The sequence below is a fragment of the Vespa velutina genome, chromosome 17 (assembly GCF_912470025.1).
Source record: "Vespa velutina chromosome 17, iVesVel2.1, whole genome shotgun sequence".
Taxonomy (NCBI): Eukaryota; Metazoa; Arthropoda; class Insecta; order Hymenoptera; family Vespidae; genus Vespa; species Vespa velutina.
In genome coordinates, this window is record NC_062204.1 from 3483224 (window position 1) to 3504705 (window position 21482).

General features: G+C 29.8%; 5 protein-coding genes across 17 annotated transcripts in view; 2 read left to right on the plus strand and 3 right to left on the minus strand.

The window, feature by feature from the left end:
• Positions 1–710: 710 nt before the first annotated feature.
• On the minus strand, positions 711–7090 carry LOC124954990 (RNA exonuclease 1 homolog). Its single transcript, XM_047508722.1, has 10 exons — positions 6703–7090; positions 4528–6245; positions 4040–4415; positions 3801–3964; positions 3203–3667; positions 2792–3089; positions 2497–2659; positions 2128–2387; positions 1796–2016; positions 711–1564 (listed from the first exon to the last, which is right to left on the minus strand). Exons 1-9 carry the CDS (start codon positions 6800–6802, stop codon positions 1931–1933), a joined length of 3630 nt encoding a protein of 1209 aa, XP_047364678.1. The 5' UTR covers positions 6803–7090; the 3' UTR covers positions 711–1564; positions 1796–1930.
• A 1319-nt stretch (positions 7091–8409) lies between these two features.
• LOC124955078 (cytochrome P450 6k1-like) lies at positions 8410–13029 on the plus strand. 4 transcript variants are annotated; one of them, XM_047508973.1, is made up of 6 exons: positions 8415–8827; positions 9364–10128; positions 10305–10529; positions 10704–10981; positions 11061–11241; positions 11348–13029. In XM_047508973.1, exons 2-6 carry the CDS (start codon positions 9474–9476, stop codon positions 11518–11520), a joined length of 1512 nt encoding a protein of 503 aa, XP_047364929.1. In that variant the 5' UTR covers positions 8415–8827; positions 9364–9473; the 3' UTR covers positions 11521–13029. The 4 variants fall into 4 exon arrangements, with proteins under 4 accessions (XP_047364932.1, XP_047364931.1, XP_047364929.1 ...); XM_047508976.1 differs by lacking the exon at positions 10305–10529 and having other exon boundaries at positions 8410–8827; XM_047508975.1 differs by having other exon boundaries at positions 8413–8827; positions 11061–11371.
• LOC124955077 (FYVE, RhoGEF and PH domain-containing protein 1-like) lies at positions 9197–16492 on the minus strand. Of its 3 annotated transcripts, XM_047508972.1 has the most exons (8): positions 15780–16492; positions 15352–15450; positions 14652–15116; positions 13778–14493; positions 13458–13663; positions 13011–13376; positions 12451–12896; positions 9197–12358 (listed from the first exon to the last, which is right to left on the minus strand). In XM_047508972.1, the coding sequence occupies exons 3-8, from the start codon at positions 15113–15115 to the stop codon at positions 12250–12252; spliced, it is 2307 nt and encodes a 768-aa protein (XP_047364928.1). In that variant the 5' UTR covers position 15116; positions 15352–15450; positions 15780–16492; the 3' UTR covers positions 9197–12249. The 3 variants fall into 3 exon arrangements, with proteins under 3 accessions (XP_047364928.1, XP_047364925.1, XP_047364926.1); XM_047508969.1 differs by lacking the exon at positions 15352–15450; XM_047508970.1 differs by lacking the exon at positions 15352–15450 and having other exon boundaries at positions 14652–15190.
• A 494-nt stretch (positions 16493–16986) lies between these two features.
• The window catches only part of LOC124955107 (Down syndrome cell adhesion molecule-like protein Dscam2), a 201574-nt gene continuing 197078 nt past the window's right edge, over positions 16987–21482 (plus strand). For 7 of the 8 annotated variants that reach the window (XM_047509019.1, XM_047509007.1, XM_047509020.1 and 4 more), the window contains exons 1-2: positions 16987–17124; positions 19670–19880. The gene's annotated coding sequence lies outside the window, so the exon portion shown is untranslated. The remainder of the gene's footprint in view (positions 17125–19669; positions 19881–21482) is intronic. The other variant, XM_047509009.1, reaches the window with a different exon arrangement.
• Positions 17812–20377, minus strand: LOC124955120 (chymotrypsin-2-like). Its single transcript, XM_047509059.1, has 4 exons — positions 19108–20377; positions 18556–18888; positions 18182–18411; positions 17812–18083 (listed from the first exon to the last, which is right to left on the minus strand). The coding sequence occupies exons 1-4, from the start codon at positions 19292–19294 to the stop codon at positions 17916–17918; spliced, it is 918 nt and encodes a 305-aa protein (XP_047365015.1). The 5' UTR covers positions 19295–20377; the 3' UTR covers positions 17812–17915.

Sequence of the window (21482 nt, forward strand, 5' to 3'; positions counted from 1 at the left end):
ACAAGAACATGTAATTGATGCTGCTGCCACGTATAGTAGGATCCTTATTGCAAATAATAAACAACAAATCTGACCTCAATTGTTGATATATTTCATGCAACATCTGTTTCGATAAAATAAATAAATAAAGAAATGCAATGGACAATATCATTGTGAGAGAAAGAGATATTTTATATATATCGTTGAGAGAGAGAGAGAGAGAGAGAGAGAGAGAGAGAGAGAGAGAGAGAGAGAAAAGAGAGAGAGAGAGAGAGAAAAGAGAGAGAGAGAGAGAGAGAGAGAGAGAGAGAAATAAATAAATATAGAATTCTTTATATAATATAAAATTAATTTATATTTTTGCAAAAAAGAAAACAAAAAAATGAGACATCTTATCTGAATGATATATGTTCCTCTGATAGATTACGTGCTCTTAAAACGTGACGTCAAATAATTAAGATTTCAAACGTTTTCATTTATTTTTTAAAATTTAATTTTTTTTTTTTTTTTTTTTTATCTAATCTCAATTGATTTTTATATATATATATTATCCACGTGGAAGAGCTATTATATGAGATAAAGTAGATAGATTAATACAAATAAATAGGAGAATGGTGATATTTTGTAAAACAGTATATAATAAAATCTACATAGGACCATTGCGTTTATTATTATTGATTTACTATAACTCGTGTATATATATATATATATATATGTATCTCATTTATTGAGGCTTTGTTAGCTTTTCATTTTTTTTTCTTTTTTACTTCCTTCTTTTTTTTTTTACAAAAATACAGCGGACATAGAATCGTCTAACATATTACATAATGCATTAATATATTATATATATATATTCTTTTTTTTTTTTTATTTAAGATCGATATTATATTATATTAGGTATTGCAGAAACAACAAATTGTGCATATGTATACAAATATATACAGTTTCAGATCGTGAACAATGTTTGCAAAACACAAAAAAAGAAATAAAATATTTTTTAAGATACTGCCACTAATATTACTGCTACTACTACTACTACTACTACTACTACTACTACTATTACTACTACTATTACTACTACTACTAGTCGAAGATAGCATAGAGTGAAATATGTTTTGTTACAAATTTATTATTTGATATATCATTTGGGTAAACAATCGCATTCAATCTATTTATAGCAATAGAAGTAACATCTGTGTACAAGTCGAATAATATTCGCGTCTCGTTCAGAATTAAAATTATATATTTATATATATATATATTTTTTTCTTTTTTATACTTTTTAAGGTCAGGTCAGTGAACAAACAATTAATTAACTCATCTTGTTTCTTTAATGATCTAAAATATAAATAGGTAAGAATAACGAAGTACAAAAATATTAATCGAAATATCGCGACACAGATATACGCATTTCTTAAGAGCCCGACACATGAGTTTACCGCTTCTTTCTTTTTTTTTCTTTCATTGTTTTGTTTTTCTTACTAACAAACTAATAATTTATATTCATAAATATAAAAAGATGAAATTGTGATATATCATGAATGATATTACAAGCTATACGAAACTGCACGTACGAACATTTATCCTGAAAAAAAAAAAAAAAATAATTAGAAAAAGATGTATACTGTACACTTTTCTCTTGAAAAATGATACATCTCTAGGAAGTTAGTGTATGTGTGTGTGTGTGTGTGTGTGGCTGCGTGTGTGTGTAATATATATACATATATATGTACATATGTATGTATATATAAATATATATATATATATATATATATATATATATAATATAGTGTATATATATATATATATTACTAACAGTTAGCGTGTCGCGTAATAAGAAGAAAATGAAAAGAATGATATAAAGCTGTATAATCGATACAGCGCAATTTGTTATTTTATTTATTTGCAAATAATTTTTATGTGATTTTTTTTCTTTTTCTTTTTTTTGTGTTTATACTAATTTAGATTCTTCTTTTATTTTCCACAGTATCAATTCCATACACGCTACAGCATCTTCTTTACTGTCATGACCACCAACTGTAACATATTCATCAATAATTAGGAATCTTGAATAATTTAAAGAGACGTATACGTACATTCTATAATAAAATTATTACATATAATATTTTTGAGAAGAAAGATATTCACCATCATTTTGTATAATCTTTTTTAAAAAATCAGAACAAAGATTTTTTAATGCCCGCTTTTGAGGATAACCATTTCTATGCGGAAATATGACACTGGTATCTATCACAGTATCATGAAGTAACCTCAGTGCTTTGAAATCATTTTCAAGACTATGACCTATTAGTATAGTTTCATTAGAGAACATAGCAAGAAGCGTAGCTTGAACATCTAAAAGTGTTGTCGTTACGTCTTTCATATCTTCTTCTGTAATCCCTGAGAACCTGGATCATATCATATCATCACATCGGCATAAAAAAAGACGATTAGTTATTTATTTTGTTTTCTCCCTTTATATTAATGATTTAGAAATTCAATAACAAATATAATTACCTTGTATTGTAATCGATTATTGGATTCTGAGGTTTAACTAACGTTTCGTATATAACATTGAATTCTTCATTAATAACTGTTACCCTTGTCAATTCTAATCCTTGCGTGGTATAACACATCTCGCAATCGAGCGCATATATACCTTTTTCTTTTTCGGAGCCATCTTTGAATGGGATAATAATAATAATAATAATAATAATATTAATAAAGAAAAAAAGTTATCAATGACATTTATATTAACAATAGAGAAATGTTTTTAGGTACTAATGTTAGGAAATATATCGTGCGTATATACCTTTCGGTAAAGTTTTTATATAACCACGAAGATTTTCATAATCAGTATAATCCCATACGTGTGATTTAGCGTCGCAACAACCAATAGCAGATCCATATTGTTGACAACAGCTATATTTGCCTTCTCCTCTGATCGTAAATTTTTTTCCCCAATGATATATACAATTCTGTTGTTGTACAGGAAATCCGTGTTTATCAACCATATAATTTTGACCACATCGACTACAAATTCTTTCGTTAGGCACTTTCGATAGTACAGTTTGATTACGTGTGTTTATAACATAAACTTTAGCACGTCCCTGATACATCAAATAATGATACATTAAAAAATGATACGTCAAATAATCCATATAAATGTGTATATATATATATATATATATCCACACAGTTTTCATTTACAATTGATTTTTACCTTAGTACCATCTGGATGAGGACGAGGAAATCCATTATCTTGCAATAGTCCTTCAGTCAAAATCCATTTTTGTAACACTCTATACAATAATGCTCCCTTAACATTGGTTATTGCTTTTTTAGTTTTTAACACACTCCAAGAACCTTTCGATTTTCCAGCGAGGATAGCTTCGTGTGATATAGTACCACTAGCTAACGTTGTAATACCATCCGATGGTCGATTTTGATCTACCTCCTTTCTTAATCTATGTGCAGCTAACATACACGAATTTTTATATACGGGAAGTGCTTTACATTTTTCATGACACGTAAATTCCTCGCGTACAGCACGTTGTGCCGCGTCCTCACTGTTCGTATAGATCTGTACGCATACATCGTGCATAATGTTAATATAATACTGACGAACATTTAAAGGGAACTTTTGCGTCGTAGGTTGAAGCGGTTCTGGACGTACAAGCTGCGGTACCTAAAATCGTTTTTACGAACGATTAGATAATTTGAGGAAAAAAAAAAAAGATAAGACAAGAAGAAAAAAAGGGGGAAAAAAAAAGGAAGAAATTTTAATTATATCCTCTATTAAAGGATTTTTACGTTCTTACCACTTGCGGAACATGAGCAACTCGTACACCACCCTTACTAGTTTGAGCTATAGTTTTACTATCACCTGCTTTAGCATCAGCCAATTTTCCTACATTCTCTGCAACTTGTTTCTTCTTTAATGCAAGAGACATAGCATAGGGTACATGGGCGATTCTAACTCGACCTAAAACGATATAAATATAATTATTTTTTGCATCAATTAAGAATGAATTACGTTAATTTTTTTATTGTCTCTAACCATGCCCATTCATTTGCAATTCATTATTATTTATCGTTGAAACGGACTCGACTGACTCATCGTTTACGGCATTGGCAGATTGAATTACTGGCAGAGGTATTATTTGAGTTTTATTACTAGCGGTCATTTTTTCGGCAGCCTTTTCAGCGGCCTTTTCAGCGGCCGCTTCCCTCATCAAACGCCATCTTTCATACATTTTCTGTTGAGGATTTTGAAGTCTTTTAGGCGGTTGACTCGGACCAACCTGACGCAATATAGAAGTAGCTGCCGAAGGATGTGCCACTCTCTTTTTACCAACTTCCTCATTATCTTGATTTTCTACTTTAGCAGATTCCTTAATCGATACTACTTTTGGATGATTGGAAACTTTATATTCCTGAAAAGAGATATCAATAAAATTGTTAATGATATAAAACGACAGATATATTATATATGTAACAAAAGAATTAAAATCAGGGATGAGGAATCAGAAATAATAATAGATATACTTGAAAGATTTTAAGACATTCCTCTTGCACATCATGCTCAGAATCGGACGAATCAAAAATAGCTCTCTCGAAAGAACCTGGTATGGATTCGGATGGGCTAAGAGATTCTCTTTCATCGGGCAATGTATTTTTTTCATCGCTATTATTTTCCTCGTGCTTTTCTTTCTTAGATGGACTACGTGTCCGACCTCTTGATCTAGATCTATTATGTGATCTAGATCGATGATTTCTATGACTTCTATTAGATGAATGCTTATCAGACTTCGAGCTTGAGGTATATGTTTTTGATCTATGCCTCTCACGTTTATTACTCTTATGTTTATCTTTACTCGTTCTTTCAACAGATGAATCTTTGTTCCTATGTCTAGAACGTTCTTTCGATTTATTTGTAGAATCTTTAGAAGCATGACTACTGCTCTTATTTTTTTCTTTATCTTTATGAAATGACGACGAAGAATGTTGTTTGTCCGTTGTACTAGATTTATAACTCTTGCTTTCTTTATAACTCTTACTATTTTTCTCTGAGCGATTATGGTCTTTTCTATGCTTATCACTACTTCTACTGCTACTTCTATGACTTTTCTTAATCATATTGTCCTCTTTTGTTCTTTCCTTATGCTTATCATCGTTAGACTCTCTTCGTTTCTTGCTTTTAGTTTTTTCGCCGGTAGTAGTATCATCGGCATTACGGTGATTATTAAATAGTTCATTTTCTACGTCATCTAGTTTCCTTTTCTTATCAATGACCTTTGTATCGTGTATATTGTCTCTTTCCTTCTTTTCAATATTATGAAAAGAAGTTTTGTCAACATTAGATAAATCCTTTTCTTTGGTATCATCCGGCATAGGTTCGTCGTCGGAAAACTTTGGCTCTATATCTAAACAATAATCTTGCGATTCCTCGCTCGGTACTGTGCTAAGAGCGGTCGTTGCGGCCGTTAATATTTCTCCGATCATATCAAACTCCGGCTCGAATTGATCCAACACAGTATCGTCTAATTGTTGAACATTTTTCAATGGAGCTTTTACCTTCTTTGGAACGTATTCTTCTCTTCTCTTTTTAGATTTTGGATAATAAGCTTCTTTGACTTTAGGTATGATGTTGTCGTTAGAATTACTATCCTCGTATGAATTTGACGAGGACGAATCCGATTTAAATGTTGGTACATAACTCTGTACAGAATCTTGGTCGGAAATACAAGAAATTGCGGTAGGTTTATAAGTTATCTCTGTTGTTTGAGAACTCGTTGGATCTTTAATTACGCTCAGCCAAGGCTTAATTCTATCAGGAGATGGTTTACGTTTTACAGCCACTCTATTTTCTCTAGTTGGCATATAAGAAACAACTGGTATATGCCTCTTCTTTAATTCCGCTATAGGCGTTGGATTGTAAACACAAGGAACAGGTTTTGTTATGGTTGTAGGAATATTCATATGCTTTCCAATAATATTACTAGCAGTTATTTCTGACGAAGAAGCAGAGTCAGAAGTTAGGGACGGTTTAAGCCCTTCTACCACTTGAGAAACTATAGTTTTAGAGAATTTATCTGTGTCTGTAACTTCTTGATCTGCGAGCACCTTTTTAACAGCTTCCGTTACCAATTGTTGTAACATATCAGAATTTGAAGCTGCCATGGCATTTACCTTTGAACCTTGACTTTGACACGTTGCCTGGGTCTCCACCATTCCAGCCATTCCTGCTGTACCTCCTGCATCTTCTAAGTGATACAATAATACAATATGTATTACATAATGGTACAAAAATTACGAATTAACAAATATTATACTTTTAACAAGTACAAAGCGACAAGTAAATGAAGAATTATTCAACAAATTGTTCAACAATATTTCTAAAAAAAAAAAAAAAAAAGAAAAAAAAAAAGAAAGAAAGAAAAAGGGAAAATAGAGAAAAAACAAAAGACTCGGGGGGGAGGGGTGCGGGGGAAAAATACAAGAAAAGGATTTAAATAATCATTGAACATAGGATTCGATCGATTCGACGAGATGTCATCAGATTGAATATCTTTTGTTGTTATTAATTTATCTAATAATTTAACGATGAACTTTAGTAAACAAACAATTAATTATTATCGATAATCTATTGAACTCTTCCAGGTTATAATGAGAACGTTGACTCATGACTGAACGTTGATCTTGATTAAATGTTGATCTTACCTCGTTTAGCATGTTTAAAATGACAATAGGGTCTTTCGCATGATCCGTTCTCATAAAACGGACAATTTATAGTTTTGAAATAACCGGTCGAAGGCAACATAACTGGATCATCGCATTCCGCCTCTTGCGGAATCCATTCTTTGAGCGGCGTACCTTGTTTAAGCTATAAGAACGAAAGGAATCGAATGTCCGATCGTTATTGACGATCGAATCATTTCCATTCCGATTGAATTTAATAATTTTAATTATTCCGATCGCGTATACAATTCGTAGAAAATGAATCTAACATAAAATCAATGTTAAGAAAATTTTTGATGCGCTTTAAATAAAATCACGCAAGAGACAAAGGTTATGTATAATGCGTTCGCATCATTCGATATAACTGCCATCTATCGGCCGTAAATTATATTTACGTGCATTTTAATAAGCGCATGCGCATTATTGAAAGTTCAATACATTTTTGAGAAAAGACAATGAATAATTTAATTCGATTGTTTATATATTTATATACATATATATATATATTATATAATACATACAAATAAATATGTATATATATATATATATATATATATATATATATACAGGGTATTTCAGAAATCTATCGCGAAACTCTTTAAGTGTAAACTCTATTCACTGTAAGGATGAAACAAAGTCATGTAAACATTCGAAAACGTTTATTTTTACAAGGTATAAACATTTTTTATTTACGTAAGATAACATACTCTGTTGTTATTGTAGAAATGTTTCCAAAATAGTTTCGTGCGAAATAATACAAAATACTTGAAGAATATTTTAATGTCTTTGGACAATACCTGTTAATTGATCACGTCAATGTTCGTCGAATTACAGAAGTAAATTATTTGTTCCAGTTTTTTTAATGATATTTTATAATAGTTGCAAACGTTCTTAAAGTCTTTTATAAATAAAATATGTTTAACTCGAACAGAAACCATATTCGGACTCATGATTATGTGTCCTTTTTACATTCTTACCGTGACAAACATGTTTTTATAGCAACTTATACACCAGAGTTTGAGATAATTTGTCATCTAGAGAAAGATAAATGTAATACTTTTTTTATCATATGAATATATATATATATATATATATATATCAATATATATATATATATTGATCGATGTATAGGTAGCTGTCTTGTAAAAGATAAATCTATTTTTTTTCTTTTTTCTTTCTTTTTTTTTTTATATGAAACACCTTTTCAGATATAAGAAATTAAAATAAGATACGAAGAAGAAACATGCATAATAAATGAATATACATTAACAATTTATTTATTTACGATACATAATTTAAAATATCGATAAAGTTATATATAACAAACTGACTGAATAATTATTTGTATGAAGATTTTTTTTTCTTAAAGAACAACAAGTGCTTATTACTTATGAATCATCAATCTTAGAAGGAATTTTTCTTTATTTACTTTTCAATGATATTCTTCATTTCTCATTTTATTCCTAATTGAAATATTTAAAAATCATTCGTTAATATTTATTTTAATACTATCAACAAATTAGATTTTGAAGATATCGTAGTACTTAATATAATAAGATTATTTTATCATTCTTGTTTTTTTTTTTTTTTTTTTTTTTTTATTTATATAATACTATGATCAATTTATAAAATTAATTAAAAGAAAAGAAAATAAAAGCATTTGAATGTATTGATAAACTTCTTTAAATATTCTGTATGAAGAGATGTATTCAAGTATTAATAATAATCTAAATGATAAATGATGATTCGTTATCTTATTAATGTTTCTTATCTAATATTTCCGGTCATTAAATAAATTTATACGATTAAATATCAAGTTTTACGAAAGACAAGATAGTCGGCAACATTTCGTTAAACGTTCTGCCTGTCTCTGATAAACCTGTTCCTTCTCTAGTTGTTTGAATTTCGCAGATTTTTTTAAATTCTCCAAAAAATTCCATAAGAAACATATAAATAGATACATACACATATATATTCAGGAAGCATATATAAAGTTGTTCGACAGCTGATTCTGTTAGTTTTAAAAGAACGTCGGTCATTAAAACGTTCTCCTTGAGTTCTACTTCGAAAGGAGTATCACCTTTGATTACGTGAAAACTATTTTAAGGTACGTTCTCTCGTTCTCTTTCTCTCTTTCACTCACTCTCATTCTCTCTCTCTCTCTCTCTCTCTCTCTCTCATTCTCCCCTCTCTCACTCCTTTTGTAATTATTATTTCTTTTTATTTACTTCACAACGATTTTGTTTGTTTGTTTGTTTGTTTTTTTTTTGGCAAAATAACTAAATATGAATCTCAGTATGTATATATAAATTTCGCACACGTTTGAGCTATAAAGTTCTCAATTTATTCTTCCTATAGATAACCATATCATGTTTTTCATATCATTTTTATTTGAATTTCGTAATATTGAAAAAATATTTGATTTCGATATATTACTTCATACATTCATCATATCATTATTTTTATTTTTTCTTAATGTTACCTGCGTATATATATTGAATTTGATTTATAAATTTCCGTTTATCCATGTTTGATCTTTTCTCTCGATATTCTTTTTTCTTTTTTTCTCATGACATTTAATCACATTCTATAATTAGTCTCAACTAATTTAACTAAATCATGTCTATATATATTTTTCAACAGGTATTCCTTTTACGGCGAAGGATTAAAAATAAAGGAAAAATCAAAAAATATACGTATATATAAATAAATAAAAGAAAAAGGAGACAAGGGAAAGAAAAGAATATTCCGTCATGCTTGGATATTCGATTGACATAAATCATTTCATTACCATATTATTTTTATCATTAATTACACTATTTTTGTACTCAAAATATAAATTATCATATTGGAATAGACTCGGAGTGAAATGTCCACCGATTCACTTGATATTTGGTAACTTCAAGGACATCATAATGTTTAAAAATCCAGCAGGAGTGGTACTTCAAAATATATATAATTTTGGCGACCGTGACGACGACCCATACATCGGTTTCTACATTTTCCATAAGCCAGCTCTGATGATTAGAGATGTGAGGCTAATAAAACAAATTCTGGTGAAGGATTTTAACGTGTTTTCCGATCGAATATTCGGAGGAAAGAAAGAAAAGGATTCGGTTGGTTTAATTAATCTTCTTGGCATCAATCAACCAAAATGGAAATACCTGAGAACTAAGATAACACCTACTTTAACGGGACAAAAGTTGAAGAAAATGATTCCATTGATATTAAAATGTTGTAATCCAATGTTGGAATATATCGACAATAAACTAGCGAATGCTGATGATTTGAATGAGTTCGAGTTGAAAATTTTAAGTTCGAAATATACTACAGATGTTATCTCATCGTTGGCTTTCGGTATAACGACTAATTCATTCAACGAAAATGATACTGCATTTTGGAAAGCAGGTAGATATTTATTCGAAAAATAAGAGAGAGAGAAAAAAAGAAAAGAAAAAAAAAATAAAAAAAAAAAAAAAAAGATATTAGTCCTTGATTTTTTTATTCGGAAAAAAGAAAAAAAGTACCGGTGTATTACATTAATATATAATAATTAATATAAATATCATTTATAAATTAAATAGGACAGAAGATATTGACTGGAACAAAGCGTGGTATTATCCTCATAATACTTTTCTTCTTACCAGAAATTATGACTTTTATTGAACCATTTAGCAAAAAGCCAGCTGAATTCTTTCGTCGTGTATTTTGGGACTCTATGAACACTCGTGAAAAAATTGGTTATAAGAGAGAAGATCTAATAGATTCTTTATTAACTTTGAAGAAAGGAGAACAGATATCTAACTTTAGTGAGTTGATTTTTCAATGATTTTTAATTCGTCTCTCTCTCTCTCTCCCTTGCTCCCTCCTTTTTCGATCCTTCGTTGATTTGATTGTTTGATCATTTTCCATTGAATTGTTTTTTCTTTTCTTTTCTTTTCTTTTCTTTTCTTTTCTTTTCTTTTCTTTTCTTTTTTTGACAGAGTTCGAAGGTGATAATCTATTGGCCCAAGCAGTTGCTTTCTATATTGCCGGCTTTGAAGCATCTTCGTCGGTTATTACATTTGCTCTTTACGAGTTAGCCACTCATCCAGAATACGAAGAACGTTTGTATAATGAGATAAAAAAATTCATTAAAAATGACGAAATTACGATAGAGGCCTTAAACGAGATGACCTTCTTGGATGCTGTATTAGAAGAAACTTTGAGACTTTATCCTCCTTTGCCAGTAATTGATAGGAATACCTTAAGAGATTATAAGGTATAATATATATGTATATATATATATATATTTCGTTGGATTCTATAGTAATAATCATATATCATTCCTATATATTTAGCTGCCTGGGACGGATTTGACAATAAAGGAAGGTACACCTGTTTATATTTCTCTTAATGGCATTAACACAGACAGCAAGTACTTTTCTAATCCAATTCAGTTCAATCCTTTGAGAGAGAAAGACGAAAAATACAATTCTATTGGTTGTCTTGCTTTTGGTATTGGGCCAAGATCATGCGTTGGTAAGTTTACCATTATCTTTTCTTTTTCCCTTCCTTTTAAGAGACTATAATTTTCTTTATTTCTTTCTTTCTTTTTCTGCTTTATTTCTCATTCTAATCTCTTTAGGTCAGAGACTAGGAATTTTAATAACAAAGATAGCAGTGGTCACATTGGTCATGCATTATAAAATGACTCTCAACCATAATAAGCAAAATGTATTTAGTCCTTTAACTGTATTCACGAATCCGGCGAGTGGAGTACACGTGCATTTAAAAAGACGTACGAATAAAGATAGTTAATATGATCTTCTTATAAATCTGTATTTTTTTTCTTCAAATAGTTCTTCTTCAAAATCGTTGACAAGAAAGATATACAATAATGTATATACTACAATAGAACGCTATTCTCTCTCTCTCTCTCTCTCTCTCTCTCTCTCTCTCTCTCTCTCTCTCTCTCTCTTTCTCTCTCTCTCTCTTTCAATCTCTCTAAATCAGAGTGTATATATTATACGCGAATAGTTAATTATTAAAATAGCGAGATATAAGATTCGACGTTACGAGATAAGATATTTATCGATAAAATTGTTACTCTCATGATAAAACCGATTCTTCGACTTGCGTTATTTATTTAGATATGATAGTTAGCATTTAAGCGATTTATTTTCTCTAAAGATTGATCGATTGATCAATATCTCTTTTTTTCAATTATTATCGGCATATATATGTAGCATATTGTATTTAAACGACATATATATATTTTTATAAATATACTATAACAGAACATTACAAAACAACAAGCGTCATGACAGCGTTTCGTCTCGCTATTGACTTCGATCGTAGTGTACACTAATAACAATATATATATATAACATAAGTTAACGTCATTTTTTTTCTTTCTTTCTTTTTTTTTTTTTTTTTTTTCTTTTTTAAATATAGCTAACTAACGATTATTTTACAGATTCCTATTACCTAATTTACGAAAAGGATAGTACAAAATTGGCTAGTTTGTAGATGCAAAGATATAAATTTTCATTGTATATCGTTTAACGATTGACATTCTTGTGCGTGTTCGTCCTGTTCAATCTCAGTTAAATGAGGTAGTTCAGCTTTTGTAGCTAATTGCAATGCATGCATCCATCTGGAAACATTTTATAAATTTTATTTTTTTGTGTTTTTAAATTAACTAATTAATGTTATTTTTCGATATCGACAATATTATTAGATACGTACTTTTCTTTGTCGTTTTCGGAAGAAGCTTGCAGATAATAACATTTCCTAGAGTGATGCATTTTAAATGCTCTTATACGATCCTTGCTACTTAAAGGATCCTCGTCTGTTAACATTGCACCGTCCGTTACCATAAAACCTGGCATAGGTGTTGCTGTCATGGCCATACTCTCTGTTTCTGATTTAAAAGAATATAAAACAAAGTCGATATGCAACGCAAACCATCGTCTGGTCCAAGGTTTGCTTGCTTGGGTTTTTAATAAAAGATAACCAGACAATACTGATGATGCACTTGCTGAAACTTGCAACAAGCTTGGCACTGGTCCTGACGGAGACGACGGAGATTTGCTAAGAGGTTGAGTTAGAGCAGCGTGACATAGTCTACATACTCTCATATTCTTATTGTCTTCAAATAATAACTTTTGATTTGAACATTTACTACAAACAACCTGTAACAACAATAATTTTGTATATAAATTAAAAAAAAAAAAAATGATAGATATATGTAGATATACGTGATTATATACGGATCGATGATGTAATTTTTGTACAATACAACTTACAATTCCACATGCTCTACAATTGTGTTTCCTTTTCATGACTGAAAAAATTACTTCGCAAACCATACATCTAGTCACATCGTCAGCTTTAACTAAAGATGTTTTAGCATTACCAGTTTTCAAACTAGCTTTTCTTCTCATTATTTCCTGCATAGTTTGAAATAATGCATCTAACCACGAAGCTTTCTCTGCCGCTGAATGTGTATATAACTCCACGCTTTTATTTTCATCTCTAATATAAAAAGTATTTGCAGTTTCTAAATTATCACCTTCAACTACTTGTAAATCTTCGACTAAAAATTTGGCTCGTAAACGATATGGAGGACCAGGTATCAGTCTTAATGAACACAATAACAATAGATCACTAAACTGAAAGCATAGAGTATAGAAATATATTTCATATTTTAGATTATATAAAATGTAATAAGAGCTATCTTTATAGTAACATACCAAAAACAAATGTCTATCCTGATGATCACCACTTCTCGCCGAAATTTTGACGATACGACCTTCTTTAATAAGTTCGCGTGTTGCACTGACTAGATCGGTCGCGTCATATATACTTTCTTGTATTTCCAAAAGTTTCTTAAATTTATCTATTTTTTTCATTGCTTCGTTTGTATGATTAGCAGCAGTAGATACTAATTCTAAAGCTCCTGAAATATAATTAATAAATTTATTTTGTCTCATAATTGATATTAATATATATATAGATGTATATATATATATATATTTTTTTTCTTTTCTTGAATATTTGAATATAACCTTACTTTTTGTGTCTTCATAATCTGAATTTTCTTCAGTGAGATTTTTTAAATAATCTTTAAGGAGTAATTCGTATCTTGGTAATCTTTGTATTGGACTTAACATGTGATGTGGCAGTGACAATTTAGCGCATTCATCCAATTTTTGTATATCATTAATTATTGCTGCAAATCTTGCGACTTTGCTTTGCAATGTATTTATCAGATTCATTGCGTAATCAAAATTTTTTACATACTCTGTGTACATTTTTAAAAAAGGTGCAAAATTTTTCATGATATCTCCAATTCTAGGGTTAGAATCCCAGCATTGCATTCTTTCTTCCAATTGAGGCAATAAAAAGTCATTGTGAAATTTGTAAATAGACTTGATATTTGAAAACATGTGTTGAACCGTTTCAGGTGGAAACATGGGATGTGCTCTATTTTCTTGATCAACTCTGAATTGAAATACTTGATCAATGAGGTGTAGTATGTTAACATATTTCTTTTCAGTTGCTAATAACTCTTCTGCTACACGACGTGCTTTTTTCCTTTTTGAATCAGGAGAACTTCTTTGTACGCGTAATTTTGGCTCGGATGTAGATTCATCTGTCTGTTCCACAGCGATAATAGATTCTGTTTCAGAAGATCTAGTCTCCTCTGATTCTTCTTCGCTTTCAGATTCACTGATAGCGTATGGATCTAATGTATATTGATGAGAATTTCTTTCAGATGCCGCATACCTATTGCAATTAAACAGAATGAAAGGCATTAATGAATGAAAGAAAAAAATATTTCATTTAAGCATAATATAATGTTACTAAAGATTTGCTAAGGTCAGACTAAGAAAATGAAGTATTTATAAATATTATTAAGGAATGATAAAAAAAATGATTCGAACCTGCTACTTCTATATTCTAAAACACTGTGGGACATTGCAACATAGGAAGTTTCTTTGGATGTCTCTTCATTTCTACCGATATCAATACATGCTGCTGGAGAAGAGGCTGACATAACGAATGGTTGAAACCTTGGAAAACCTCCAAAACTTGCAATTCTATGAAAGGAATGTCTTGAATATTGATGATCTTCCGTATTAGTTTGTATATCCAAATCTTGAGAGTTTCCATCTTCGTTAGTTCCACTCTGTTGCTTCAATGATCGTGAAGTTTTAGAACATTGTTCTTCTTCGTATTCTTCTGTAACTACATCTTTGCTTTCGGTTATCTCTAAATCTGTATAAAATGTACTGGTAGGACAGCTTGTTTTTGATCCAAACATTTTAAAAGCCTCCATTCTCTCGCTGGGTTCAGGAAACAGACGAGTCATCCAGGAGGAAATATCTCTCAACTGACCTCGTTGCATCCTATTGTTGTCAAGTTGTTAATTGTTGTCAATTATCATACTCTTTCAGGTAAGGACTATTGATCTAATATAAACCTTAAAAAGTATGCAAGTAATCAATTGGAGAAACAAATATCAAGAATTTTAGAGTATTTGTCCTTGGGAAAACAAATAAAGATAACAAATCCACAATAATACTTTTGTAAACTCTCCTATTTTGTTGAATCTTTTAACAAACATATATTCAACTACACTACCTTAGCGTCTCATCTCAATTGATTATTTTTATTATCAAATTGATTTCACCATAATTGCACCAATAATATATAAGTCAAATGTCTTCAGGTGGAAACATTCTTGAATAAAAGAAGAAACAAACTTACTTTAGTACTGTGTTCTTCTTTTTTTTTTTTTTTTTTTCAAAAGAGGATCTACGGAGAGGAGAAAAAGGAAAGAAAAAAGGAAAGGAAAAAGAGTGAAGAAAAGAAAAAAATCTTCCCCCTCCCTGTGAATGAGAGAACTCATGCTACAAAAACAAATCACTGCACTGTTATCCCTTTTGGACCACAAGGAGCGTCTACGCCCTTTGACGTTGAACGATATCAAATTTATTAAGAGAAATATAATATTATAACTTTGTTATAATCAAAGGAAATAAGAATATTTCAAAATGTATGATATATACCTTTCCCTTTGATATCGAACGCGTAACAGCGGGACAGCAACAGGCAACGACGTATTATCACTGGCATAATGATTCGGCTTTGGTTAGACGAGGAGCGGAGAGTTCGAGTTGAGTAAGGCTGTGGCACGCACTGTGCACTAATTTAAGCAGAAACAGATACCCATACCGAGCCGCACGAGCGGCCTATGGAACGTTATTTAATGGAACACCGAACGGTTGTTAACGGACTTCACCACACAAATTAGACGAACGGTCTTTCTTTATATATACATATATATACATATATATATATATATATATATATATCTTGTACGTGTAGAATGAACGAATGATGAGTGAGCGCGCGCATGTGTGTGTGTGTGTGTGTGTGTGTGTGTCCGTGTGTGCGAGAGAGAAAAAGAAAGGTACGATAATACTTGGACTATTGCACGATGACAGTGAAGATTAATACTTAAATCTGATTATTAATATTTCGATTGGTTTTGATTTAGAAACGTCACAAGATACACTATACGCGCGAATACTTTTAACGATCGATCGTCAAACTCGTTTTTCCAGTCATTCAAATTGCCGGCTCATTATGTCGAGAATACGAAATGGTCCACTTCGAAATTGCCGCGAATAACAGAAGATTAAAGCTCATCGCGAGAACGATTATAGGAAGTAGGGGAAAGAAGAGCGAGATCTATGTACGTTTGTAGAGAGAACACGAAGTAAAGTGGTAGAAGGAGGGGAAGAAAAATCTATATAAGATATATGTTATATATATATATATATATATATATATATATATATATGTATGAATGTGTTTATGTATGAGTGTATCTACTTTGGATAGTTGTACACATGGCAAGTAGAGCAAAGATTTGAAAGAGTAAATGAAACTGTATTACCGACAGTAGGATATTCTCTCTTTACAGCGCACTCTAGGATATCGAATTTTAACAATGCGCGAATTATTGTATTGCGTAAAACAATCAAACGAACGATTAAACGTAATAATTATATATTTTCTCAATTATATTCTTTGATCGATATTAATAACAATTTTAGAATATAAAATTGATATTTTTTTAGATATCTCTTAATATTAATGATTTTATATTAATATATGTACGATAATTAATTAATATGATCGATCGATTATCGAATAAATTGAACGATCAATTGACTAACATCGTACCTCCCACCATTACACCTTCTTCTCTTTCTTTTCCGGTGTCTCCCGCTATTCAACCTGTTCGAATTTTTCTTGAGCTCGTTAGAATTTTTGGAATTATCATTTCCAAAAGTACAATATCCCGACTATTCTCCATTAATCGAGAAGAATAACATGTTAGGAATTGTAAGTATCATAGTTTAATCATGACAATCGTGATTACAATACGTTTATTCCCTTTTTTTTATCGTTTAATTCCCGTTCGTTCTAGTTAACCGTTTTTCGACGCCATTAATTGGCCTTGAAAATTTTCTTTATAAATTATTACGATCGAATCGACAAATTCGATATAAATCATTTTGGGAATTAATGTAATAACGTCAAGGATAGACAAATTTTAATCGTATTAAATATTATTATTACTTTTATATATCTTTTTCGTAAAGTTTGTATACATTCTTATAGGTCGAGTGTATATACATATATATATATATATATATGTGTATACAAAGTGTACCGGTAACGAACACATAAGCCGGCAATGTTTCGCAAATGTAAACAATCGAGCGTTTAACCTATCTCGGCATACTGCGTAAGATCTTTCATTTCGTTAGAGTACTTCGTCGTGTAAACATCGTAGTTTAGCTCAATGAATTTCTAATTCTTTTCTATCCTCTTTTAATATTCCTATTTTATCTCAATTATAGAAGAATCTTAATAGGTAAGATAACCTATAAATTAATCGCATTTGATATTAATGAATTATTTAATCTATAATTTAATTTTTTCATGCATTAAATATAGGCCTATTAAAAATTATTCGTATATATATATATACAATTATGTGTGTAAGCAATTTGGTATTTGTTTGTATCAATATATAATTGAATATTTTATTTATTTGCAATATTTTTACCCAATACAAATTATTTTGGTATATATGTATATATGTACGTATATATAATAATGTAAGCAATTTAATATCGTATTCTAGTGATCAAATTGATCCACGTACTGAATGCAGCTACTCTTGTGAATACACCAGGTTTATTACTGGGACAATTAGCATCGCCATAACTTACAATCCCAATTTGAATATATTGTTTATTCGTAGTTTGCACGATAAGAGGACCACCGCTATCACCCTGAAAGAATTATTAGTATAATAATAGTAATAATAATAATATATATATATATATATGGATTTTAATATGCGCAATATTATCATAGGTCGATTACTAACTTGGCAAGCGTGTTGACCAGAACCAAACGCTGTACAAATATTTCTCTGGTCTATTTGCCAATGTAATCTACATTCTCTGTTAGTAATTACCGACAGTCGAGCATATTTCAAAGCTTGAGTAATGGAACCAGTGGCTCTCTCTTTACCCCATCCGATAACGATTGCTGTTGCATGTTCGTAACTCTTGTATATATCATTATAACCAGCAAGTGAAATAGGTTGAATCGAGTCTATAATAATTTACAAATAATATAATTAATTTATATTTCGTTAGAAACGAACGTGCATTAAATGTAAATTATAGTTTATGTTGCTAATTAATTATTATTATTATTATTATTATTATTATTATTGTTGTTATTATTTTTAATTACTTGTAAAAGGAATATCTTTAGGCATGTATAATAATCCAATGTCATTGATAGCTTCTATATATCTTGGATGAAGGTACGCTCGTGTTGTAATCATCGAAATTCCAGGACCAAAGTTTTTATCGTAACTGATACCAGATTTGTCGATAATACCAAAAACGAGAAAAAATTTGTGAGGCGACTCTGCGATACAGTGGCCTGCTGTTAATACCCATCGTTTCGATAGGATACTTCCGCCACATTGAGAGATCACTCCATTACCAACGAGTCGGTGTACGACACTGATGAAAGGAAATTGTCTTTCGGTTGCGTATTCTCCGCCTGTTATTCTTGTATCTTGTATCAACGAAAAGTAGATTTATTTAAGATGCTCGTCTTAATGTCTTAGCGATATTAGATATTTATATAATGACAAACATATATATATATATATATATATATATACAATATATTTTTATACATATATATAATATATTTTAATAACAAATGTATACTTTTATATTTGTTACATATTATTGCTTACACATATATAATTATTAATAGATTATTATTTACCTTCGTTTGAAATATTTTTATCCGTAAACTCCGTGATTTTTCCTTTCGCAATTCCATGATTATTACTTTCGTAATACGTCGAAATATTTGCATGAACTCTCACTATATTGATATAACTATAACACTCCCGAAATATTGTCAGAACGAGCACGATATGGAACATCGTTTTCATGCCGTGGAAACTCATCGTGAACTAACTTATTTCTTACTAATATTTCGGCTGTATATATAGACAAATTTCGTCAGGTATTTCGAATTTCTATAATATATGATTTATGATTTGATCTTTTTTAAAGAGTATTATTCGTAATGACAAAGGAAAATTTTATGAAACATTTTAAAACCTGTTAAATTTGTATAACATACAATAGTTTCGACCCAAGACCAATTGCTTTTCTCTTTTTATAGGTTTTAAGATAAATTAGGAGAAAGTTATATATTATATATAATAGTAAAAGAGACATTGAAATATTTTAAATAAGAAGATATAAATTCTCGTAAGGATGTATAAGTCATTGTCCATTATTGTTCCTTATATTGATACAATTGATTTTTATTTCAGGTCATTCCTGTATCGACGAAATCTTCGACGATGGAACTTTCTAGCAAGAGTAAACGGATTATTGTACATAAATAACCGAATGAAGGAATCGCTCAGTAACAAAGAGAGAGAGAGAGAGAGAGAGAGAGAGAGAGGGAGAGAGAGAGAGAGGGAGAGAGAAAGTCAACAATTATTTTAGTATAATGCCAGTTTCATCCGATCAGCTGATCATGTAAGTAAGATTATTTCGTAATAATTATTTGAAGGATCCTAAAAGCTTCGAGATTAGTTGAATTATTTTTCTTCATGTTCAAAATAGAGATTAAAAACAGGATTAGGAATAATCAAAGGAATCGTAATCATTTTTTTCTTTTTTTTTTTTTTTTTTTTTTTTAACAAACATTTATTTATTATACGCCATCGTTTTAACGTTGATATTCGTTTAACATATTGACTGATCGCCGATACATAAATCGATATATACATCCGATATTTTTCATAAATTTTATCTAGATAAAAGGTATATACAAAGATATTAATTATTATAATTTTTACTTCGGTAATACTTCATCTTTTATTAGCGAAGTATACTTTTAATGTTCCACGTATCAATCAAATAGATCTAGATATTTACAACGTACTATTAAAACGTATGTTAGATGCGAATTAGAAAATAGTATAATTATATTTATCCAATTAGGATTTTCCAAGGATTTTTTGTTTCTACTTCTTATTTTTCTTTTTTTGTATCTTCTGCGTCATTTAAAATCAAGATCATTATGATCGTTATCGACTTCGCCAGATAGAACAAAGGAAAATAAAATAACAATCGTTTACGACCATTGGAAATATTTTAATAATAAGAAAATAATTAATCATCTGATTAGAAATTATTATTAAAATAATACTCACAAGGTATATTATATTATATTAATAAAAATAATACTAGAACTTTTCGATAAGACATTTTGGTAATCCTTTTTTCTTTTATTTTCTTTTACTTTTATTTATCCTTTAGTTAACTCAAGCTGATCTACGTGACGAAAAGAAGGTCAGATTTGTTCAAAAAAATGTGTTTATATTTTTTTATGTTTTTTTTTCTTCCTTTCCTAATTTCTTTTTTTTGTTTTTTTTCCTTTCATCCCATAAAAATAGATTATCGCGTCTGTCTATGCCAGAGAATGTATATAACATTACCTAACGTCATTTGATAATGTCGATTATGTAATTAGACGTGGACGTGACGATACTAATAGGCAGTGCGATTTAATCATTGCTCGTTTTCTTCTTTGTAGATAAGAAGATCATACGAGATGATCGGTATCTAGAATTTCACAATTGCATATTTCTCCATCTTCTTTTTATTTTTTATTTTTTTTTCATTTTCTTTTCTTTTTTTTCTTTTTTTTTTTATCTTCCTTTTTTTTCCATCATTTTTTCAATTTATTGTGACAATGTTTCTCCCGCTAGTTATTTCCATTTTTTTCCCCCTTATCACTATCTTCTTTATTTTCAATAATAATATTAATAATATTGATAATAATAATAATAATAATAATAATAATAATAATAATAATAAACATCGTTATAAACATCGTTAGTTCGGGTAAAAGTCTATCTCTTTCTCTTTTCAGGCTTAAGAATTTGTTTACAACGATAATATTATAGTTATTCACAATAAATCCATTCGACTTGTATCCATATTTTTTTCGAGCTCGCACATTATATTTCTATCGCCTTTAAGAAATATCCTTTGACTAGGCAGTTATATCATTGATCAATTAATTAATTAATTACTTTACATATATACATACGTATATTTATTTAATTATTT